General features: G+C 47.4%; 1 protein-coding gene across 1 annotated transcript in view; it reads right to left on the bottom strand.

Annotated features, from left to right (window-relative positions):
• Nucleotides 1–20,391, bottom strand: part of PKD2L1 (polycystic kidney disease 2-like 1) — a 43,001-nt gene extending 22,610 nt beyond the window's left edge. Inside the window, exons 1-6 of the mRNA XM_004681014.2 lie at nt 20,351–20,391; nt 10,419–10,564; nt 9,652–9,744; nt 9,372–9,490; nt 7,021–7,292; nt 6,389–6,502 (exon numbers count right to left, since the gene is read on the bottom strand). Coding sequence (XP_004681071.1) covers nt 6,389–6,502; nt 7,021–7,255 — 349 coding nt within the window. The 5' untranslated portion in view covers nt 7,256–7,292; nt 9,372–9,490; nt 9,652–9,744; nt 10,419–10,564; nt 20,351–20,391. The remainder of the gene's footprint in view (nt 1–6,388; nt 6,503–7,020; nt 7,293–9,371; nt 9,491–9,651; nt 9,745–10,418; nt 10,565–20,350) is intronic.
• Nucleotides 20,392–25,633: the final 5,242 nt, after the last annotated feature.

Genomic DNA, 25,633 nt, shown 5'->3' with positions numbered 1-25,633 from the left:
CCCAAAACATGTCCACACTTAAGAAAAACAAGCATATTTCCTAAATAAAATAATTCTGTGAGTGGCCTTGTTTTATATCTTATAAGTTTCTTTCATGTCGGGCTTCCCCCCAGATTGCTGGATTTCCAGACTGCTGCAGCTTGCCCTCTGGTGGGATGTCTTGTTTGGGCTCAAGTCTATGAAGGAAACGTGACCACTCACCAGTGTGTTCAGTGATGGAAGATATCACGGTCCCCTGAAAGGGCCTCAAGCATTGTGGTAAATGGAATAAATCAGACAAAGAAACATAGAATAGTTGGTGGTTGCCAGAGACAGGGCTGAAGGGGTGGGAGTGGGAGTGAGGAAGGTGGCCAAAGGGAACAAACTCACAGTTAGATGAGACGTCTGTCCTGTGGGTCTAATGTACAGCATGAGAACTATACTTAGCAATCCTGTAGTGTGTATTTGAAGTGGTTAGGAGAGTAAATCTTAAGAGTTTTCATCCCAAGGGAAAAATCTGTAACTGTGTGTTGATAGGTGTTTATTAAATTTACTGTGGTAACCATTTTAATATGCACATATATTGCATCATGATGTTGTACACCTGAATACAACATGATATGTCAGTTATATCTCAACTTAAAAAAAAAGACATTGTGCCTCAATCTCCAAACTTATTTCAGTCTCTCCTCTTAATGCAAAATCCCTTCAACCTATAGCTAGAAATTTGAAATCCACTACAAGAAGCAGAGTAAACAGAGGGAGATTTTTCCTTCCAAGCAGTGACAAGGAACATCCAATTGAGGTCACTTGGTGAGTAGATTGCAAGTCACCAAAGGCTGAGGGTCTCTGTCCTCCTTCCCTACTCCATGGGGACCAGCCCCAGCCTGGCCTGGCTCAGAGCCACCCTTCTCCAGGGCTGGTCCCAGGTGCACCTTTGAGATAACAATACTGTCTCCTAAAACAAATAGCTACTATTTCCACACAAAGACCTTCAATGTTTCCTCTATCAACAAAAGGCTACAGCCATCCTGCTGAGAAGACAAAGGGCTGGGAGCCCTTTCACAAATATGGTGATGGTCAGAGGGGTAGGCTGGAGGCAGGAAAATCATCATTCTCCAGCATTTTCTCTGCCAAGAAATAGGACTGACTTCACCCAACAGGCACCTTCTGAATTCCTGATCATTTCTGAACTATTTATTCACAACGATAATAATAACTGCTTTCTTATTTGTGTAACAGACATAATATCTACCCATGACAGGATTGCTGTCAGGAGCAAATGAGATAATAGATATAAAAGCTCTTGTGAGACTTAAAGGCCTGCACAACTGATAGGCTTACTGTGAGAGATTGATGGTTTACCCACCGTGCCTGCATTAAAAAGATAGCTCTGTTTTAGCCAGATGAGACTCCAAATAGCTCTGGTGTCTAAGCCTGCAACCCGCCAGTTCTTAGATTAAAGCATAAGGGAGAAGAATGAGGTCAGCATAGTGTGTGTGTGTATGTGGTGAAAGGCCGTGCCTAATGTTGGCTATTCTTTCCCAGCACCAGGGAACCCTTATCTTAGAGGTGAGCCCTCTGGTGGTTCGTGAATTATTTAGGGTCTACTGCCACAACTTCACCCCTCCCCCATCCTATCTCCTCTATGTCCTTCTTAAAATATATCTTTCTTATGCAATTTCCATGAAGATAAATACATAGTTAGTCAAAATATAAGAAAAACTATCAGTCTTCACTAATGATCAAAGACAAATGAAGACAAATCATACTGTACAATACCTATTTAATAATAATACCTATAAATGAAATGTGGACAAAATTGGTGTGATCTTACGGGACTAGTAGTGTAATAAATTTCTATGATCTTTGCAGAGGCAAAATGATAACACAAAGAGTTCTAAAAAGCTACGCCTAGCTTTTGGCCTTTCTATTTTGGTGATCACTCTTCTGGAAATTCCCAAGGAAATTATCCAACAAAAGTGAAAAAAATGCAGCAAGCTTAGCTATACTTACTTATACTGGGCAACTAGTGAAATATCAAGAGAAATAACAGAGTGACTGTAATCATTAAAATGAAAATGTGAAAACAAGGGAAAATGTTTATGATTTTGTAAGTTAAAGTGTACAATATGATACAACTAGGTAAGCTATGTAATTATAAAGACAAGGATTGAAAAAGTGAAAATAGCCTTGATGTTATGGTAGTCAATTTTATTTCAAAATGTTCCTTAATGCTTTCATATCATCTTTTAAATACACCAGTGAGGAAAAAGAAAAGTAATCAGTTGGTAGCCTTCTTTCAATATCCTGCTTCTAGTAGGAATGGGCAAGAGTTTATCCTTGCTGAGATGCTGATGGGTGTTAACAAATTAGTGTGTAACACATCTGCAGACAGAGGCTAGAGAAGATTTTAGCAGTTAAAAGCCTCAGAATTTGAGTCATACCAACAGCCACACGTTGGAACCTTGGGTGGTCTTGGGTATGCCACTGACACATCTTAACCTTTCCTGATTTGTAAGGTGGGGGTAATAACAGAACCCATTCCATAAAGCCACTGGAAGTAGTCAATGAGATTAAGTGCAAAGCACTATAGTAAGCCCATGAAAGGTTTGCTGGTGCTGTTCATGACGACAGTGTTGGTGAAAAACCTAGGTTTTCTGGAGAATATGCCTTAACTTAAAGGGGGAGCATCAAATGTGGGTGCCCCTTAAGTGATACTACCACTGTGTGGAGCTGACCACAAACCTTCACATGTAGTTTTTATTAGACATATTTCAGGTTCAAAGGAAAGCTAAGTAGACGGTACAGAGATTAACCATATACTCCCCGGCCCTACATATGCTCAGCCTCCTCACTATTAAAATCCCACTCCAGAATGATGTTCGTTCAAACCTACACTGACATATCACTATGGCCTATAATCTGTAGTTACATTAGGATGCGCTTCTGGTGGTGTACATACTACAGGGCTTGACAGGTGTAGGGCAAGTATGAGCGCTACAGTGTCATGAAGAGCAGTGTGCGCCTCGTCACCTCCCCTTGCTCTCAGAAGCCCTGGCAACCGCTGGTCTCTGCACTAGCTTCATAGTTTTGCTTTCTCCAGGATGTCATATAATTACAGAATCATACAATATGAAATCTTTTCAGATTGACATATTTCTTGATATTTATTTTATATAACAGTCTAGAGGACCAACTGAGTACTTAAAACTCCACTGTATAATACAAAGGTAACTACCATCAGTGATTGGTGTAGATTTTGTATACACAGAATTTCCACAACATCACTATTATCATCCTTGTTTAACACCAAGGAAGTGCCAAGGTCACAAAAGCAGTAAGTGGCAGGCTGGTATGAGAGTCCAATTTGTCTGACTCTAGTGTTCACATCTTATCTTTATGACAATGGTGTTTACCTGAGACCAAACACGGGGCTTAGAGTATCTGAGTCCAGTCACAGGAACTGATAAGGAAAAGCACCAGGTAAAGGTGCATGTCCAGTCACATGGCACTGCAGCACTCAGAAGACAGCATTCTCACTGAACAGCTCCCACCTGCTGTGCTCGGGACTAGTATCCCATCCTTAGACAGGAGAGGTTGATCAGCACATTACTAGGTGGGTCTAGTTCAGCGTCTCTTAACTACGTTTGAATTATCCTTTCCCTCTGCAGCCAGAAGTTCCTTAAACATAGTTTTCCTTATTCTAATCCTCTATCCCAATTTTTTAAATTTTTATTTATTTATGCATTCAAGAACTGATGTTCAGGCCAGAAGTGTGGGGGGTAAGAGGATTCACCAGAGTGGGGAGCAGAACAGGCAGATTCATTGAAATACACTGCTGAGGGGAGCAGGGGAAGAGACATGAGAGGTCTGCTGCGCCATAGGGGTAGCTTCCTGGTCAGGGATTAAACTCATGCTGCAGTGCATCAAACTCGCGGGTGCAGATAGCTTCATGGTGCTGCAACACAACCCTCTGTACCACCAGGAAGGCCCTCCACTGCAATTTAAGTCTTAATACTCTTACACTTAACATCTAAATGTATATAAAAAAAAACTATTGTAATATCTAAGGTTTTCTTTCTTCCAGGAATCAGTTTCCAACACCCTAGGTGCAATATCATCCATTACTAGAGTAGTAGTGCAGTTACAGATGGCCAAAGTTTGGGGAGACTGACAGGGAGTTGAGTTACCAGAGAGTGGGATCAGAACCTTGGAGAGCACCAAAGCTGAGACCATGTCCAAGGCAAAATGTCACCTCAAGAAGGAAGAGGCTAGGAGAGGATATGGACTGGGAAACTGTTATTGATATTATTTTTGTAAGTGTTGAAGGAATCATTAGAATGTGAAGGCCTTCAAATTCTGTTGCATAAGATAGTCCTTGAGGGGGCTGGCACTTTGTGTAGGGACTCCAGCTTTCAAGGTCAAAGTCAGTTAATGACATACCTTCAGGTAGTTTAACAATTTACTAAGAGCCCAACTTCACTGGGTTGGAGGTTTTCAGAGATTTAAAGATAGCAGGTGAATTCTCCCTCACTCTGCATTGCTGGTTGGGTTCACAATACAGCAAAATAGACATGTAGTCTGATGTGAACTGAAAATAGTAATAGGTATTATTTATGTGTTGGCCTCCCGTTAAGCACATTAGTGGGTCACTTTATTTAACTTTAAAACAATCTAATCAGGTGGGTATGATCATCATCCAAGAGTAAGAGTTCAACCAACTTGCTTCAGATCACACAACCGATAGCTAGAAGTGACAGTGCCCCCCAGGAGGGTCCTAGAGAAGGGGCTGCTGCACCCTCGAACTAGATGGCTGCTGAAGCTGGATGCTTAAGAATTATGGGACTGAGGTCTATGAGTCAGACTTGGGCAAGTCACAGACCACCTCACATTTATGAGTGCAGAGAGCTCAGGGCATGGAGAGAGGTAGATGGGACAAAGCAGCTTCCAGAACCCAATCTCCTATCTCCTGTCGTGCTCCAGAAGTGAATCTGAAAATGGAGACATGTGAGTCATTTACAGAGAAAGGCTCTGCTATCACAGGTTCTGAAAAGGGAGAGAGACATTCCTTCCTAGCAGAGGATGAAGACAAAAATCAGTATGTCCACAAATGAATTTCTGACAGTCATCTGCTGAAACTAATCATATGGGCCCCACAAAATGTACACTGGGTCATCCATTGCTCCCCAGACATGTTCTTCTTTCACTCTGTGCTGATAGACCATAGTCAGCACTCACCACTGTCCCCTCCACCCACAGAGGGAGTCACAAGAGAGTGGCCAGAAGCAAGTGCTTTCTCTGCAGCTTTCCTGGGGGCTCACACATACGGGGGCTTACACATAGGGGAACTCACAGAGGCAGCTATAAACATAGGTGGCTCTTAAGGATGACATTTCCATCAGCCTTTCTGTTATCACACCTTTTGATTCTGCTTTCAAAAGATCCAGACAGCCTAAAACGAGTGGGGCCTTTTGTGGGGTATACAGTCACCTAGTAATGGAGACACCTTCATTGTATGGTCCAAATACAGTTTCAAAGAACAAACACATACACATCTCTATGAGATTAGTCAAATTCCACTTGTGCAAGTTTTTAAAGAAGTCACTAACTGAGCACAAAGCACCCTACTCTTTAGTTTTTATAACTATTGTTTGGTCCAATTTTATTATCATCTACAGCTCTTTAACTCTATCCTTCTGTGACTCACCATACTATTTTTTCACTTGCTTCTTTCAACTTAGAGTCCAAAGTTTTCCAGTGTGTCTGCAGACAGGGTTCTAGATAAGCCCCCTCAACGCCGTGGCATGGCGGTCACTCACTCGGGAGAACCTGACGGCCTTTACCACCACCAAGCCATACTTTCAACTCTTCTCAGGAATCACTGTTCTAAGGTCTGAAGGATCTTTCCTCCTTGTCTTTAATGAGGCCTGGACCAGACCATATAATAACTGTGAAACCCACCACACTGCCCTTTGCTCCCCAAACCGAAAGAAGGTACCCCTTCCTTCCGTCCTTTACACCTGCTAACAGGAAAAACGAGGCTGCTGAGTGCTTTGAGAACTTGCTCTTAAAACCCGGCTTTGCCACTGAATCATAAACAGTACAGAGACTGCTGACTCGATTTTAAACACTGGGTTCCTCTTGGGACTCTTGACAAAGCAACTTTTTATTAATAGTCTTTCTAACAATCTCCCTTCTATTGAACTTAGATACAAGTTCTTTTTAAACAAAATATCTTAAGCTGAAAGGGTAATGAATAGAAACGTATTACCGATGTGAAATCCCAGGACGCCCGGCTTGCTCAGTGAGCTGTTGCCCCCAGAGATATTGCCTGCAGCGGCGTACACACAAACGTTATACGCACTGATGCTTCTGACACTGATGCACAAAAGGCGGCATTACTCACAGAGGCAGGTGTCGGCCAGGAACACGACATATACCAGGAGCTCCCGCAGGGTGGTCTTCACGTAGAGCTCCCGGTTCCCAGCTGTGTTTTCAGTCAGGGCTGTTCCCCAAAGTCCTAGGGGCAGTGGAGAGAGGTCTAGGGTCCCCAGCAGCAGCTCCTCCCAGATGACCCCACGCTTCTGTCTCTGGTCCTCACCCTGTTTCCACCCCAGCCCCTTCCTTGCCCATCACCTCATCCCTCGGCTGAATCTCACCAAGCCCACACCTGCTGCCTGCATGCAGCCCCCTGAGGCAGGGGGGAAAGCCTGGCTTGCAGAGAATGAAGGTTGGGAAGGACCACCCTGCTTCAGGTGGGGCTGTGAAGATTCCATCCCTCCCTCAGGCTCCCACACACCCTTCTGGGTGCCCCAGAGATAATCCCCTCACCTCTCCCTCTGGGATATCACTACTTTGACCGCTGTATTCTGGGGGTACACAACCATATAGTTTACAGACCCCAAAGCAACACTGAGATTTTACCTCTTCTTTAATCGCATTTTACCACCAACACCAACACTAAACTTTGAGTGACAGCCCCTGCCCCCCACCCCTGCTCCAGTGTCCCAGGAGAACTTGCCCCACCCCCACCGATACCTCTGATGCATCCACGGATCTGGAGGCAGCAGCTGGACACCAGGGTCCTGGATGCCTTCTCTTGGGGTTCATCTTTAGGCTTCTTGGGGTGTGGCTGAGGGGGGGCCATGCCGGAGATGGTGCAGATCTTCAGTGTCCCATGTGGGGAGTGAGGGCCACTGTAGGCAGGATTGTCCCAGGCTCCATGCCCCAACTTTTGCTGCTCCTGCCTCTCGGAGCTTTCCACCACATTCATTGGGAATGAGGTGGGGACCAGGTACCTCAGGTGCTGTCTGGACACAGGAGTAAAGTCACAAGCCAGCCCGGCCAGCACAGGACAAAGGAGAGGGAGTCTGAGAGCAGCCTTTTATAGGGGAAACCTGTGTTGGACTGGGGGAGGGAGCCAATGAGAAGGGGGGTGACTATTGGTCCTATCAGGGGTTCTCTGGCTCTCTGCCTCCTGCTGCAAATCCCAGGGATAAGCAGAAAGGGGGTTGGAAGGAACTGGGAGGGTTTGATGAGGGGAAATGCAAGGAAGATGAGGAGGCTCGGGGCAGGGCTGGGCAGTGCGCAGGGGGTGAGAGAGATGAAACCTGAGGGAAAGGTGGGCTGTTTCCGGATGGCCTGTTGGAGGGAAGGTCCCGAGTCAGAAAGCAGAGGCAGTGAAAGCAATGGGCGGGGGCAGGAGAGGAGAGGCTGGCGACGCCATTGCAGGTCTGAGCTAATTTCCACTCAAAACTCCTGAAAGGGTCGCCACGGATCGGGTGGAGGCGGAGGCCAGGGGCGGGAGGCTGAAAATGCCACGTGCCGCCCTCCCGGCCTCAGCCAGTGGGTGTGAGTCTCGTTTATGCGTCACTTTGAGCTGTCCCCTAGTAAAGGGGGTAAAGGGGGCTCCCCCTCCACCCGCCCAGCACAACTGAGGTAAAGAGGAGACAGGAGAAGCCCCCATGAACAGCCTCTGCTGATGCTGGGAGAACAGCCGCGGTCCAGATGCAGCCTGCGTCCTGAGGTCTGCCCCCTGGTGGTTACAGGGGGCCGCGCAGGTGGAAAGGAGGACGGGGCTCGGCCTAGGACAAGGGGTGTTCTGACCTGGAGGATGGGTCAGAGAGCAAAGGGCAAGGGAGCGGAGATCTGATCCAGCTCGGCTGGGAGCTGATCCTTACTGGGAGTGGAGATCTGATCCAGCTCAGCTCACAACCTTACCTGTGGCTCTGTTTGGTGCTGGATCTAGAAGTGTGCACGCAAGCTTGGAATGAAAATATGAGCGGCAGGACAGGTGTCCCATTCGCCTAGGTCTCTGAATTCAAGTCCCAGCCTGGTTCCTCGAGTGCTTCCCCATCTGTGTCCACCTCCAGCCTCTGCCCACCTGCCCTAAGGACCCCCATGGGTTTGTGCCCCACCCATAGTGGAGCTGGCCCCCCAGATAGACCTTACAGCCTCCTCGGGCCGGGCCGCAAGGGGGAGCTGCCCTCTAACCCCTGGCCTTACTACCAGAGCTAATGCATTGCTTGCTGCCCTGGCCTGAAACCCACTTCACCTTCACATTCAATAAAACATCAGCCGGGTGGAAGTCACTAGTTCTCAGTGCTCCTAGAAAGAGATCTTAATCCCAGATAAACCAGAGCCCGGCTCAGATCATGACAAAGAAGTTCACCCCAACATATCAGAAAGACCACCACATAGGTGGCGGCATCTACCCCGGGTCTGTTGTATGGCTCTTGCCCTAGGCCTAGATTCTGTCAGGAGAAGGATCTCCGTGCCTGGCTGGAGCTCAGGCCTCTGGGAGACTCCCAATGGAGAAGTCTCCATCTTCCCATCTTACTAGCTGGTGAGACACATACCAAATGCTTGTTTTCTTTGGGAAGGAAAAAGACCAACAAGTGTGCTAAGATGAACCATTTGTGTGAAATGGCTGATGGCAAAGGAACAGAGGCTGGCACCTCTCACCCACCAGTTTTTCAAACAATTGCGAAAGAAAGGAAGCCTGGCATGCAAATTTGGGCCTCGAACAGGGGCCCTAAACAAGACCCTGGCGAAGCAGTGAGAAGGCTGGGGGGAGGTTTCTGATTCTCTTGGGGTATTTACTGTTCTGAGGGAATTCTATCATCAGGAGGGGTGCACAGACACAGAGGGGTTCACGGTGGGACCCCACACGCTCTGTGAGCTCAAGGCCAGAAACAGACCGCTTTATTCAAGGTCACCCTCTTGGACAATGCTGCTTTTCTTGAGCACTCACCATGTGTGTGGATCAGCCCAGAAAGAGCAGACACCTGCTCCCCCCACCAACCCCCCAAGCCCCAGGTTGTGCAATACAGCTTGAGCTTGAGAAATGTTCGCAAAAGGCGCTCTACATTCCTACGGCATCTGCTTACTCTCGAGAAGTTGTGGATGCAGTGCCCAAGTGGGGTCTCCTGATGATTGTGTGTCCAGTGTCCAGCAGCTTTTTGTGTCCTCAGCCTTCTAGAGCACTCAACTGTTCCTGCTGACTGTCCTGTTCAGAAAGACAGACAGCTTGGGTGTGGGTGGGAGTCCTGAGGTCCAGGGTTGCCTCTTGCAAATTCAGTAAAATCCAAGAAGCTTGAACTTGAAACCCACGTTGAACTCTGGGCTCAAAACTGATTCTAGGCAAGTTTATTTTGAGTCCTGGCTTACCTTTCTGCAAAATGTTGATACTAAGAGCTTCTTTGTTGACCTTAGGATCATTTTAGGATTAAAAAGGTAGAATAGAAGTCTATCATCTGTGCACTACAAAGAAAGCACAAACAACTTCAATGTTCTTACATCGCACACATTTGTGCCTCCTGCTTACACACAGCTGCTCATGGATCAAAATGAGACCTTCAGTCATAACCCTGTTGTCATTATCTCTGAGGGATAGGGGTCCAAAACCTCTGTTCCATCCATTTCAGCTGACACCAGGAGAAAGCACTGATAGCATTTCAGCAGGAGAGTAATACAAAAGTAGTCTTTGAATGAAAGCACCCCTTAAATGTTGTATAAACATGGTCCTCCCTGGTGGTGCAGCGGGTTAAAGCACAGCACTATGAAGCTAGCAGCAGCTGCTTCAGCTTGAGTTCAATCCCCCGACCCTGGAGGTGACCCACATGGCGCGGCAGACCTCTCCTGACCCGCCCGCTGCTCCCCTCAGCAGTGTGCTTTGTTGATCTGCCTGTTCTGCTCCCCGCTCTGTCTCTAGTGAATCCTCTCACCGCCTCTGCACTTCTGGCCTATACCCCAGTTCTGTATGCACAAATAAATCTTAAAAAAAATAAGTTTTATAACCACATGCAAGACTTCTAGCTCATAAAACCTAAAGCACAGCTTCATCATGCTGCCTCTTAGCCCACTGGTGAATTGATCCCATGGGATGAAGTTTTGGGTTACAAAGTATCCCAGCACAGAGGCCAGGAGCGGGTTACCTCATCCCTTCTCATACCACGGTCCCTTCTAGATTAGCTCCAGTTCTGACAGGCGGGTTCTGCAGCTGATGTGAAGTGACAGTCAGGCAACCTTCTGGAGGGTAGCGTGGACGAGGAACACCCTCCTTGTGAACGTAAGGCACAGGCTGCAAAGAAGAGGGACGAGAAGCAAAGTCATGGGAGAGAAGGGCTTGAGGAAGCAGACCTGAGAAAAGGCAATCTGTCCCTCGGCGCATCTCAGCAAACTGCACATTAGGCGCAGCACTGAGCCCCCCAGGCTGACAAGAGGGGAGACTGGGTGCCAGGACAGAGCCCCTGCTGCTCCTCTTCCAACATCCTTTCAGGGTCTGGGGCAAGGACAAACACCCTCTTATCCCAGACTCTGAGGGCCCCTCACAGGGGCACATGTTTTCTCACCGTGAGTCTTCATTCTAGTCCTTCATTCATTCCGTAGACATTTACTGATCTGCTTAGCTCTAGGGACAAAGCAGCAAACAGACCACTTCAGGCCCCTGCCACATTCTGGTGACGAAGATTGTCACTAAACAAATGTTTAATGATTTATAAACGTAAGAGGTGCTGAGACGATTCAGCAGGAGACCCAGTCTGTGACGCTAAAAGGAAATGGAAGGGTATTTTTCCTACTCTTCTTGTTCCTGGGGCAAACAAGGTTTTCTGAGATGCAAAAATGGTTAGCTGCTCTTAGGCACAAGGAAATACACAGTGACTCTGCCCCAGGAAAAATGCCCCAACACAGAGACAGTGGCAACACGGCCAGAAGTGCTCAGTCGCGTCATCGTTATCCCACATGGTCACAGGAATGTGAGCTGACTAACTTGAACTCTTGCATTAAACGCTTTCTACCTTTTCACTCCTGTAACTGGCTATCTCTGCAACATCTGAAAAAGAGACATAAGTGAATAAAAGAGCTAGGTGAAACTGCAAACCGATTCCAAATTTCCTGAGGTGATCATTTTATGGGTGTGTACTTATCTCCAAAATCTTCATGTTGCCCGTGTTCAAAAGGTACAGTTTTTTGGATGTCAGTCAGACCTCAACAAAGGTCAGTCACATTTCAATTCCATCTAAATTTCCTGAAGAAGAATTCAGACCCAAGAACTTTATTTTCTTTTATCCTTTTGACCCGATAATCCAAAATCTAGAAATCTATTCTAATATTTCTATTGGAATATTTGCTGAGTTTTTTTTTCTTAAGTCCCAGTATTCAAAAGTAGAAAAAAATTAAATAAATTAGGGTTCATTCACATAATAGGCGATTTTGCAGAAATTAACATTTTAAAATAATATTTCATGTAATAAAACCCTTTTAGAAAAAAAATAATGTCATGAGGAAACACTCACCAGGATGTGATGTGAAAAATTCTGGCATCTTCATCTACAGAATCTGTATCTTATGTTTATAGTTTACTTAGATGCAAAGAAATAAAAGGACTAATACTAAAAAGTAAAATCAAATAGTGCTATCTCTGGCTGGTGTGATTTACAGATGATTTTTATTTTGTTAATTTTTTTTTATACAATGGCTGCACTTTCATTTAAAAAAAAATGTAAAAGCCAGTAGTCAGCAAGGGGGTTATTTTCATGTCAACTCGGAGAACCTCTTGGCCAGCTGTCATCACCACATCATCTCTCCCCATCAGCAAGAAATCGCTATAGTTCATTTGTTGAGGTGGGAGTCATCCAGGCAGATGATTTGCTTATCTCCTGATTCCTGCCCGGCTTCCCTTTGATTGCTATTTACTTGGAGATTACAGCTGGGGAAGGATGTGGCCTCGATGTGTGGCAGGTGTGGCATAGCTATGATGGAAAGCAGCTGAGCCGTTCAGAGGACGGAGGGGCCGGGAGGCTGGAGGCCTGGAAAGGAATTTTGCATAACGGCATGGAGATGGACTTTGAAGGACAGATCATATTTTAAAAGGCAGGAAAAAATAGGAACTACTATTTATTGACCACCCACGTGCCAGACACTTCACCATTATCTCAGTTAAGTCTCGCACAACCCCAGGGAGCAGGAGTCTGCTATCTCTGCTTTACAGGGCAGACTCGAAGGGCAGAGATAACTTTGGGTTGGATCAGGCTTCCGTTCAGGTCTAGCTTACTGAAGTCGAAGATGACTTCCTGTGTGGCACCCACAAAGGGGCAAGTAGCCCGGGGAAAGTCAAGCAGGTGGGAACGCTGGGGGCTCTTTTGGAAGAACCGTTTCACTTTGGCTGGAGAATAGAAAGTTCTGTAAAGAGGGATGAGAACAATGCAGAAGGCCCCAGCCCCAGACACCTACTTCATCAGGCAATGGAAAGACAAATCTCTGGGCAGAGGAATGGAATCCAAATTCTATTTTATGAAAAACTATTGGCCGTAAGATAGTTTTCTGGGCCCTCCTGGGGGCGCAGTGGTGGGCCGCAGTGGTTGGCACACAGCACCGCGAAGTTGGCCTGGAGCCCTTCAGTGCAAGTTTGAGCCCCACCCCGGAGGTGACCCACACAGTGTGCAGACCTCTCCTGACCCGCCCGCTGCTCCCCTCAGCAGTGTACTTCATCAGCCTGCTTGTTCTGCTCCCCATTCTGCCTCTGGTGAAGCCCCTCTCACTGCCTCTCTGCCTCTGGCCTGTACCCCCGTTCTGTATGCATAAATAAATAAATCTTTTTTTTTTAAATCGTTTTTCCAAAACCTATTGGAGAAAGGAGAATTGGAAGCAAGGAAATGGGTTGAAAGGTTGCCGTGCTAGGAGCAGGTAACAGGGAAAGCCTGAATGTGGTGAAAGAAGAATAGAAAGGAATGGAAAGATGCACAGAACATCTTTTTATTAAAGATTTATTTATTTGTGCATACAAGAACTGGGGTACAGCCAGAGGTGTAGGGAGTAAGAGGATTCACCAGAGACAGAGTGGGGAACAGAATCGGTGGATCAATCCTCCTGTGAAATACACTGCTGAGGGGAGCAACGGGCAAGACAGGAGAGGTCTGCTGCACCGCACGGGTCCGCTCCCTGGCCGGGGACCGAACTCGTGCTGCAGTGGCTGCGGGCAGCTTCAGAAATGCACAGAACATCTTTCTTATAGACAGACTGCTGGGATTAGTGCCTGATATGAATGTGGGATGCAAGGGAGAGAGAAACCAAAGGTGGCTTGATCTCCAACGTGCACAGCTGCAAAGATGAGTATTCAAAGAGGGAGGTCAAAGTTGCGCTTTCAGCAGGGAGATGATGAATTCAGCTTTAGGTATGTTTGAGCCTAAGTTGTTAGTAGGACATTTGAATGGTGAAATCTGAGAGGCCAACTAGACAATTTGGAGTAGAGCTTGAGACAGTAATAAAGATTAGGGAGAGGCACGCAGAACTCATATACTAGATGAGTTTGTTTGAACCACAGGGACAATGGAAATTGCCCAAGGCCTGAACAAAGAAAGAAAAGAGTTTATGGAGTTGGTGGATGGAAGAGGAGTCAGACAAGGAGGGGAAAAGCCATGAGAAAACAGGAGAACCAAGTTTTCTCAAGACTCAAAAGTCACAGAAGTGTTCTAAGAAGGGGGAAGGATCATTAGTAGCAAAGGTGATGAACTTCTGAGAAGGGCTCTGATCCTTTTGAAGGCCTTTGACTGTTTAGACTAGAATTTCTCAGGGGTCTGGGAAAGTAAGAAGGTTCTAGCCACCTAGTAGGGAGGAGTGGAGGTATAGAGGTTAAAGAGTGGGTGAAGAATTGGCTCTGTTTAACTGCACAGGACATTTAGTGAGTGGTTATTGGATATCTTGCATATATGTTTGGAGCAGTCCCAAGATGCTGAAACCAACCCTCATCATCTTTCACTGAAAGTCTCGGTTCATTCCAACTCTCCCTTCTTTTTATTTTTTATTTATTTATTAAAAGATTTGTTTATTTATGCATACAAGAACTGGAGTACAGGCCCGAGGTACGGGGGTGGGGGCGAGAAAATTCACCAGATATAGAGTAGGGAGCAGAAGAGACAAATCTGCTGAAGTACACTGCTGAGGGGAACAGCGGTGAGACAGGAGAGGTCTGCTGTGCCATGTGGGTCACCTCCCTTGCCGGGGATTGAACTCTTGCTGCAATGGCTGCAGATAGCTTCACAGTGCTGAGACCCTCTCCCTTGTTTTTAAACCAGCTTTAGCAGAGAGCTCATGCACAGTACAATTCACCCATTTCCAGTGTCCAATGGTTTTGATATATTCGCAGATGTACAACTACGGTACTGATTTTATAGGAGGAACAGCGGGGTGCTAAGTTTGGAACTCATGCTGGAGGTTAGGGTGAGAGAGAACCCCAACCACCAGAACAAATTTTGTACTCATAGCCACTGCAGCAGAATTCCGGAGCAGACAACAAACATGGTGTGATCCCACTCCTAAGTGGAGGTAAAGAAACAGAACGAGCCAACCAACAAAACAAAAGTAAACTTAGACTATAAAGAACAAAATGGCGGTGACCACAAGGGAAGGGGGCAGGTGAGGGTTGAGAGAGGGTGAAACGAAGAAAGGAGTCACTATCTGATGACAGACAGAAACTATCGATCCCCGCCTGCCCCGGAGGTGACCACATGGCGTGGCAGACCTCTCCTGACCCGCCCGCTGCTCCCCTCAGCAGTGTACTTCGTCAGTCGGCCTGTTCTGCTCCCCACTCTGTCTCTCACTGCCCCGGCACCTCTGGCCTGTACCCCACTTCTGTATGCACAAATAAATAGATCTTTTAAAAAAAATGTTTACCTGAAGCTGTAACAGGGTGGTCCTCAGGGAAAGGCTTGGTTCCAGGTTCCCTGTGTCTCCCTAGGGAGGGGGGAACGGAGAAGGAGGGAGAAGAAGCTGGAGAGGAGACGGGGAAGGAAGGAGGCAGGATGGAGCCTGAGGAGACCGAGGAGGCACATGGAGCAGAGACAGGAAGAAGCTGCGCTCGCTCCTTGGCCCTGGACTGGGTGACACAGACGTGGGTGAGGGACCCCTGGGAGGCTGACTGTGGCAGCGCTTATCTTGATTTTGACTTTGCGCTTTTCCCAGATTTGTCTGGCTGTTTCTGACCCTCTTCTCGGGCCCCCACCAGAAGGTGCTTTAGACGGTGGCTGGCTTTCTGGCCTCAGAGGCCCTGCTTTGGAGCAACCCCCTGTGGCTGGGCATTTGCCCACGAGGGGATGGGTAACTTTGGGTGCTTGATTTGGAAATTGTATTCCTCCCCACTCTTTGCCCTTTCTGTATTGCACATAATTGTATTAAAGTTCCTTTCCATTAAAGTCTCCCACACTAGAATATGTTTTTGTCTTGAAGTGATGGATGGCAGAATTGATTTAGAGCAGGGAGATTTGGGGTTTTAGGGTACCTCTCTCCCTGTCCTTCACAAAACCAAAATAATGCTATAAATCAATATAAATTTTTAAAAATCAGCTGGGTGGGAAGATACAAAGGTGCTGTGCCTTGAATGGCCACTAGGTGGCAGCAGGCCCTGCGCCCACGTCCCTAAAGGCAAACCAGGGCGTTCACTCCGGGGGTCCCCAGCGAGGACGCCAATTAGCAGCGCCTTTCTGCTACTTGTTCTTTTCTGCTGGGTAATTCTGCAGGCTCATGTCGGACCCAACCAACAGGGACTGTGCTAACTTGGGTCTTCTGTGCTAACCTGGGTCTCGATAGTGGCATTTTTAGATATGAGACTGGATTGGGGCCATTGGTTCTAGTGGTGGAAAACACTTGTCAGAGAAGTTATCAGGAGAGGACCCAGGATTTTGGGGGGTGCTGTCAGACCACAATGCTGGTCTTACGTGAAGGAGAAAGGATAGGAAGATAAGGCAGATTTCTGGAGTACTAGGAAAGGTTTGCTTTGAGTCTCAGAGGAAGGAGCCTGCCCGCATATCCCTTCTGGCCACCATGGTTGGTTGTTTGCTCCTAGAAGCAGAAGTTCTGGAGGGTTCACTTGAAAGTGCGGTCCACGTGAACACTCTCCACCAGTAGGTGAAGGACGCCAGCCATGACCCTCAGAATCTCTACCATGGGCCATGTCTACTCCCCACCCGTTTAGGGGAACAAATCCACCTCCATTTCTCCCCTTCTCCCCACCCCCTCTGGTGAGCATCTGACTCTCTTCCTGCCCTCCTGGGTGAATCCAGGTAAAGGCACCCTCCCGAGCAAACATTATCTTCTCCATGTCTCCCAGCATACAGCCCTGATATGTGAAGGTGGTAATAGGATTAGCTGGGTGGCAACTTCAACCCTGACCCTCAGGCCCAGACACCAGCGCACCCTTGCAGGAAGCCACATGCCTCCCCTGGGGTCCCTGTGACCAGAGAGGCTGACGCACTTTTGGCACTTTTTGTGGTGGCCAGTGATGTGGTAGGGCCACCACAGCCTTGCAAGGGGCTTCGGAAGGTCAGGTGCTCTTGAGGGTCAGGAACATGTTGGCATTTGTTAGGGGGAGTAGCGGCTTGCTGAGGAGAGCTAGGAGAGAAGACTGTCAGATGCCTGATGACAGGAGCTGTCGGTGGGCCTCCTGAGTGCTCTTGGGGATGGGGGGCCCCAAGTGTGTGGGGCTCTGGCTTTGGCCGCTGTCTCCCTCTGGCTGACTGTCAGATGCCAGGCAGGCTTGGGAGGAATGGGGTGAACACGACTACATGCTGGGCTGCTGAGTGAAGGAGGACATGGGGAAACCAGGGATTCTGTAAGAGTCTGTCTGGGCCAGATGCGATTGCAAATGTAGAGTCCCCAAGGAAAATGAGCAGGAAATAACTCCGGGCTTCGAATGGAATCTGATTAACCCCTGGTCTGGGAGCTGCAGAGAAGAACCTGGGAAGCCACTAGATTATGGGGCTTAGCACCTCAGGTGTCAGAGATGAAGCTGAGGGATTTTTCTTTTACCCCGGGGGTGGGAGGGTGGAGGAGAAAGGTGAGTTGGGAGTGGAGTGAGAGAGGCCTTGGGTGACCAGGAGACATCCAGCGGGAGGCTGCCCGGGAGGACGCCTCTGCGCCCAGGGCGTATGCAGCCTGGCTAGGACCACAGGAGCCGTTGGGCTGTAGGCAGACGGAGGAGGAGTCTGGCAAGCCGCCTTCTACTCTGCTTAGCATGCCTGCGCTGTGCTTGGAAAGAACTGCCTGTGAGACCAAATTCATCAAGCATCACCACACGCCTAGCAGATGTACCTGATAGAGTCCCACGCCAGCACCCCCTCCCCAGTAACCCCCGGCTGACATAACTCTTTTAAACCTTTCAAAAGAAGGTTCAATATGTGGGTAAACGAGGTCGAAAGATCCCAGTGCATGTAAACAGACACTTTAAAAAATGCCAAGTGGGTGTGTTTCAAGCCCCTCCTGCTAACCAAGTCTGGGGGGAGGGGCGTCTCTTCCCTTCTCCCTTCTCCCTTCCATGAACTCCTACCCCACTTCACAGCGTGTTTACACTCTGCCATCACCCCCAGGTTGCCAGATACTATCCTGCCCAGTTGGCTATTGTGCTTCATCCTGCTTCTCTTAGAAATCTGTGAGTTCCCCAGTGGCGGGACCAGACTTCTGGCTCCATTCTCCATGCACGGAGCAGGGAATTGGCTTTGCACTGGGCATAGGGAGGTTCAGTCAACACGCAATTCCCAGGTGGAGCCAGTGGCCCTGCTGGACATCCAGGAGAGCAGCGGCTCTTGGCTGTGAAACGCTGGGGCGGGAGGGACACAGAGGGATGCAGGGCCTGGACACTGACAGCTGCCCTCGGACCCTCAAATCCTGCCAAGCCTGGCTCAGCTGAGTGACAGTGCAAAGCCAGGGTGACATCAGCATGGAGGAGGTTACTGTCAGGCAAAGAGAAAGCTGGGAGACTGCCTGGGGAAAGGGTACTTGGGGGAGCAAGTTGGGGGTGGGGGGTCTGTCTCAACAGCAGCTTCCAGAGGGAAATGGGGAGGGCCGATGCCAGGGAGGGGGTGGGGATAAAAGGTTAGGCTTGGCTAAAGTCCCTTACCAGCCACCTAGGGGAGGGAATTCTGGAATAGATGGGACTCTCAGCAACTCCGAGCAGAAAAAGCAGGGACAATTAGGTCTCTGAGCAAGAGGCAAGTCCCCACTTTGACTCAAAAGCAGAATCGGGGTAAGAAAGACTGGTTTGGGCTTACTCATTTGCTGCTAGAGCTCTGTCCTCTCCATGTGCCCATCTGTGAGGGATGCTCAGCAGGGGCCAGCCAGGCTGGGAAAGAGTCCCTGTGGGCAGCCAGGTCACCAAGAATCTCCTACCCTGGCCCTAGGGCTGCGACCTTTATCCTCAGGTCTTACCTGCCCAGACAGTCACTCCTTGAGTGTCACCACTCTGCTCTGAGGCTTTTACTGTTTCTAGCTCTGTCTACTCTCCCGCAGACACCCCCCACGCCCCCTAGACAGGTGGTAACAATCTGTGAGCGGCTCCTTCCTGCGTGCACACCCCAGTGCTGGCAAGTATGTGGGCACACACATGCACACCCCAGTTATCCTGTAGTGATGGGGAGAAGGGCTGCAGAGACAGCAGCCCAGGCTCTGTAGCTGGTGCAGCTGCACAGGTATCTGACAACAGAGGGAACTGGCTGGACGAGAGTACTGGCCTCTTCTTGACCAGGCTTGCTCAGCAGAAAACCTATGCACTCTATCTGGCTGGGGCCCAGGAGGCGCCATTTCCAACCTCCCCACCCTCCCTGGTCAGTGAAGGCTGAGTCTAGACTTCCTTTCTCCCTTCTGGACCTCTAAACTTGTCAACTTCCCTTCTCCACATTTGCTCCCAATAGCCCCTTTGAGGTTTTGCAGTGCCATCTCCTCCAGGAAGTCTTCCCTTATTTGCCCAACCAGCAGCCCATTGCTCTACCATCCAGAGTCACGAAGATCTCCTCCACCAGCATGAACTGCCTGCTGGGACCTCAGCACTTATCACTGCCTGGGACCATTGGTAGTCCATAAACCTTCGCTGAATGAATGAACCAATGCACTCAAGGAAGTACAGGGATCGCTCCCCATATTTCACTGTCTCTCCAGAAACCCCTATTGCCAGAGAGATCCCAGAGAGAGCACCTGGTGCCTTCTCCCTCTGCAGGGAGGAGGAGAGTGCATGCACACTCCCTCCTCAGGCTTCTGCTGCTGTGACTCAGCTGGGATCACAGGACAGGGTCCCGCCCCCCCACCCCATCCCCCACCCCCCTCACGCAGAGAACTGGTTGGGGCAAACTTGCGAGCAGAGCAGATGCGGAAGCTGGCTTCCACCCTTCTCCACATTGCCCTCTGCCCTCAGGGGAAGCCTGAGGTCAGGGTTGTGAGGACAGTTTGTACAGCTCTGGCCCTTTGCCCTGATGCCACTACGCCACGGGCTGTGTGAGTGGACAGATCTTTGGGGCTGGTTGGATCACGATGTGTCTCAGTGTGCTTGTTTATTTGAGCAAGCTGACATTTTAATCTCAGGGTATGGGGGCACTGAGAGACTGGCTGGGAGAAGTCATGGGTCTAGCACCTGTCACTCACCAGGGAGAACGGGGTCTGGTGTCCGTCACTCACAAGGTGGCGCCTAAAGTCAAGGGAAGCATTAGCTTTATGAACACTCAAAGTTTTGGTTTAGAGCTGTGATAAAAAGTATAGTATAAAAGGCTGAGGATGGAGAAGGTTAGGGAAGGACAGGGCTGGGAGGGGGCTGGGACAGGAGACCAGCAGACAGTCCTGTGGCCGCAGGGCACCCAGGGCTCATGGCCAGCCCTTGAGCCGCCCCTCCCAGGCTTGGGCCCTTATGGGTGTGGAGGGCCTCTCCTTGCAAGTGACAGTGGGCTGTCGAGGTTACTGGAAGATCTGTGAACATACCTCCCCCCCGCCATTCCATTTGAGTTTAACATCTGGCTGGGGATGATCACAGAACTTTCTGGTAGGTGTTAACCATGTCTAGCCCCACCTCTGACTTGGGACCCCACCCCTCTCTCTGTTTCTGTGGACTCACGTGTCACTGTCCTCGCGTGTCGCTGTCCCCTGCATGTGTCCTGCTCCTTAGTGTGTGGAGAAGAGGAGAAAGGGAGAACCAAGCCATCCACAGTGCTGGGGCCAGTCCAGCTCACACGCGGGCAGTCACCAGAATCGTGTGATTTCCTGGGATAAAGATCACTCGTTTGCAGAAAGCCTATCACAGGGGCCCTTGTACTTTCCCAAGCCCCTATGAAACCAGAGCTAGATATACGGACTCCCCGCCTGCAAGGAAGCAAGCACATGGTTGGCTAAGTCAGCTTGTCCCCACTTCACAGAGGAGAAACTGAAGGACAAGCAGAGAAAGAGCAAGTCAGAGATGCAACTGGGACTGGAATTGGCAGAGATGGAAACAGGGTCAGAAATCACGGTTTTTTCCATCTCCCCACATGTCAGCTGATTCCCCGCTCAGCTACCATGTCACCCCCTTGCCTACAGTGACGTTCGGAAAGAAACTGAAACCTGCAAAGGGTGTGGTTTTCGCGGGCCACAAAACACCACAGTCAGTGTCCTAAGGTGCAGGTCTCTGGGTCTTCGACAGAACCCAGGCAGCAGAGAGGTTAGTAAGGTGGCCTGGTGTCCAACACACACAGCATGCCCGTTCGTTCGAGACCCTGGCCCAGGCCAGGGGCAACAGCAGCGATCATCTTAACAGACTTTGCAGCCAGGAATGAGAAGCAACAATTCCCTCCACGTTTGCTTCTTCCGGAAAGCACTAAGGAAGAACCACCCTCCCTCCCCAGGACTCCCCTTTCCAGCCAGATCCTGGCTTCCCAGGGAAGTTTATCACACTAATGTTGGTCTGCAAAACTCAAAGCCAGGCATGGAGCAGGGAGTCATTAGGGCAGGGGTCCTCCACCAGGGGTGGTGGGGTGGTGGGGGGCTGGCATCCTCCACAAGGGGATGGAGGGTGGGGCAGGTGGAGGGTGGCGAGAGGCAGCACTGCCACTCAGGAGGCCTGTCACTCCTGGTTACCCCTCCAGACAATGGCCTGTTTGGCCATGCCCTCACTTTGTAGCAGAAGGAACATTTGACAGGAGACCCAACCTTGTGCCCTCTCCGCCGTGGGCAGGAGCAGAGCCAGCCTCCCTCCTGCCTGGTGTCCACATGAGAAAGAATTCAGATAAATGCAACATTGAAGGTGCTGGGGACAGCTCAGCTGCCAGATCTCTCATGGGAAGCAACACTGAATAAGAGCGAGGACACAGACATCCTAAGGTGCTCATCCCTGGCAGGAGTCAGCAGGATGATGGAAGATCAACTTAGGAGAGCAGACAAGTCTGCCACCTGGTTGCCCTGCCAGCAGCTGGCTCTCTGGACATCAGCCTCACCTGATAGGAGTGAACCACTGGGCTGAGGACTGGGCCCATTGCTAGAAACAAGATGACAAGACTTAATAACAGTAGTTGTGACCTAAAGGGGAGCCAGATAAGTCATAGCCAAAAGGAAACTCAGTTCAGAGAATTACTGGTTACAGACTTAGCTTACAGGGACAGAGGATAGCAATTAAAAAAAAAAAAAAAAAAGGCCTAAGCTTTATCTGAGCAACTCTTGAGCAAAAATGATGCCCAGCCTGTGTCCTATAACACAGTTTACTCCAAGTCCCCTTACCCTTTTTTTCTGCACCTGACAAATATCTATAATTGACTTTGCTAATTGTCTCCCACCAGAACATAAGCGCTGTGAAGGGCCGGAGTCTGCTTACCAGTGTTCCCAGCTCCCTAGTCAGTGTCTGCTCTTTAGTCAGTGTTCAATAAGTATTTATTGCATTTTGACTAAAGGAAGGCAGCACATTTTAGGACTCCCTTTCATGGGCTCAGGCTGGTTTTCCAGTCCTTCCTAATTTTTAAAGTGATTATAATTACATACAATAAAACATGCAGCTTGTAAGTGTTCAGTTTGATGAATCTTGACAATTGTATATACTCAGGCAACCAGCATCCAAAACAAGATCTAAAATATTTCCTGGCCTTTCCTGGTGGTGCAGTGGGTTAAAATGCAGTGCTATTAAGTTATCCGTAGCCACTGCAGCACAAATTCAATCCCCGGCCAAGTAGCTGACCCACATGGCGCGCCAGACCTCTCCCAACCTGCCAGCTGCTCCCCTCAGCAGTGTACTTAGTCAACCTGCCTGTCCTGCTTCTCACTCTGTCTCTGGTGAATCCTCTCACCACCCTCCCCCTTACCTCTGGTCTGTACCCTAGTTCTTATATGCATAAATAAATCAATCTTAAAAAAAAATATTTCCACCAAAATCTTTGCAGGGCTCCTCTCCAAAAAAAAAAATGCCCCATTCTGACTCAATCTCTGTAGATTTGTTTCTCCTGTGAGTGGTTTCATATAAACGGAATCAGTGGGTACTTTGGGCCTCTAAGAGCTTTGGTGAGCATGCTATGTGGCTTTGTTATTCTTTTCTGTTTGGAGTATCTTGGCATAAATATCCCGTAAGTTTTTTATCCATTCTCCTGTTGACAAACTTTGGGGGTGTTTACATCTGAGACTATTTTGCATTGAAATTTTTTGTACAAATCTCAGGCACCTAGGTGCTCATTTCACTTGAGGAGGTTCCTAGGAGTGGCACTGTTGGGTCTTAGGATACAGGAATGCTTCACTTATGAGAAACTGCTCCCAACAGCTGTGTTAGTTTCAGTTGCTCTCTACATGTTCACCAACATTAAATGTTCTCAGTCTTTTTTTAAGTTTGGCATTCTACTAAGTGTGTAGTGGTCCCTATTCCAATTTTTAAAAATACTCTATGGAGGTGTAATTTACATACCATACAATCATGTAACACAGTGGCTTTTAGTGTATTCGAAAAGGTGTGCATCCATTACCACTAACAATTTTAGAATCTTTGCATGATCCCAAAAAGAAACTGTTTCCCTCTGCCAGTCTTTCCAACCTCTCCTCCTTCCCCTTCAAGACTTAGGGAACCACTAATGTAATTTCTGTCTCTATAGATGTCCCTATTCTGGATGTTTCATAAAAATGCCATCGTACAATATGTGGCTCCTTTGTGGTTGATTTCTTTCACTCAGCATGTTTTCAAAGTTCAACAATATTGTAACATATAGATACATTATAACACATAATATTGGTTTGACAATATTTCATTGTGAAGATCTACCCCACCTAATTTCTCCGTTTGATGGATATTTGCCCAATGTGTACAGCTGCTATGAATATTTGTGTACAAGTTGTATGGATGCACATTTCATTTCTTTTAAGTATATGCCTGAAGTGGAACTGGTGGATCAGAGGTTAATTCTATGTTTAACCTTTTGAGGAAATGCTTAACTTGCCTTCGAAAGTGGCTGCATCATTTTGCATTCCCACAAGGAGCATGAAGGTTCCAATTTCCCCACATCCTCACCAACACTTATAATTATCTGTCTTTTTGAAGATAGCTGTCCTAATGGGTATGAAGTATGACTTAGTTTTCACTTCCATTTCCCTGATGACTAAGGATGTTCAATGTCTTCTCATGTGCATATAGGTCACTTCTGAATCTTTGAAGGAATGTCCATTAATTTTTAATTGGGTTGGCTTTTATTATTGAGCTGTAAGAGTTATTTGTATGTTTTAGACGTAAGTCCCTTATTAGGTGTTTGATGTGCATTCCATTCTATGGGTTTCTCGTCACTTTCTTGGTATCTAATGCACAAATATTTTTTATTTTGATAAAGTCTAGCTTTTCTGTTTTTCTCTCCTATTGCATACCTAGGTGTCTTATCTAGGGTATGATGTTGCATGAACAATTTTTTTAGGCGATTGCTCATCAGTCATTTTTTTTCCATTAGCAGCCATTTTTATACCCTCTCCCATGAAATGTCTGTTCATATCTCTGGCCATTTTCATTGTTTGTCTTTTTTTATGTGTTGTATGCGTTAGGGTGAATGGTTCTATTCTTTCACTTGTCTATTTGTTTTTTTTAACATTTTCTTTCAGTAGCAGAACATTTTAACTTTCACGAAGTTTAATTTATATTTTTATCCTTATGTTTATTGTCTTTTATCTTCTGTTCAAAGGAATTTTGTCTACTGCAACATCACAAAGATATTTTCCTGTGGCTTTATGTTTGCAGGTTTTACATTTAGGTCTGTGATCCTGTTAAAGTTAATTTTGTGTGCAGAGTAAGCCAGAGATTGGGGTTCACTTATTCTATCTGGATATGTAGTTATTGCAGCAATATTTGCAAAGACTCATCTCTAGTGTATTGACCTCACCTTTATAAAAAGTCAGTTAACCATATATGTGTTGGTATATTTCTGAAACTTCTAATTTGTTTTATTGCTCTGTTTGTTCTTTTCTCCTCCCCCAACCCCATTGATCTAGCTGGGTTTTTTTTTGTTTTGTTTTGTTTTTTTTTTTTTTTTTTTTTTTTTGGCTGTTCTAACCTCTGTATCTCCATTTGAATTTTAGAATCAGCTCATTTATTTCTTCAAAGAAACCTGTTGTATTATTATAGTGATTAATTTAATCTGTATATCAAAACTGAATCTTCCCATCTACCAATATAGTATCTCTCCATTTCTTTAAGAACATTAAAATTTCTCCCAGCAGTGTTTATATTTTTCAGTGTAGAGATCCTTACAAATAGCTTGTTAATTTATTCATTTATATTTGATAGTTTATATGCTATTGCAAACAGTGCATCTTAAATTCATTCTCCAATTGTGTTTTAACACCATATAGAATGGACTTTTTATATTGACTGGTATCCTTGACCTTTGGAAAGTCACCAATTTTGGTTTTTGGGAATTCCATAAGGTTTTCAACATGCCCGCTTATGTCTTGTGTAAATAATACCAACTTTACTCTATTTCTCCTCTCTTTATGTCCTTTGTCTCTGTTTTCACCTATTCTACTAGTACCTTTTCTAGTACAAAATTTTAGCTCAATATTGAATAATTATGGTAAGAGCAGATGTAGTTGGTCATTTACAAAAAAGATTTTAGTATTTTACCATTAGGTACAATAAATAGTAGCTGCAGGGTTTTTGTAGATTTATCAAGTTAGGGAGGTTTCCTTCTATTTCAGCTTTTTTAAGATTTACTTATTTGTGCATACAGAACTGGGGTACAGGCCAGAGGCTCAGGGGCGGCGAGAGGCTTCACCAGAGACAGAGTGGGGAACAGAACAGGACGACTGACGAAGTACACTGCTGAGGGGAGCAGCGGGCGGGTCAGGAGAGGTCTGCCTCGCCATGTGGTCTCCTCCGTGGCAGGCGGGAATCGAACTCATGCAGAAGCGGCTTTAGATT

Source organism: Condylura cristata, unplaced genomic scaffold, assembly GCF_000260355.1.
Source record: "Condylura cristata isolate star-nosed mole 26May11 unplaced genomic scaffold, ConCri1.0 scaffold00011, whole genome shotgun sequence".
Taxonomy (NCBI): domain Eukaryota; kingdom Metazoa; phylum Chordata; class Mammalia; order Eulipotyphla; family Talpidae; genus Condylura; species Condylura cristata.
The sequence above is the reverse complement of the archived record's forward strand: the minus strand, read 5'-3'. Positions and strand labels throughout refer to the sequence as shown.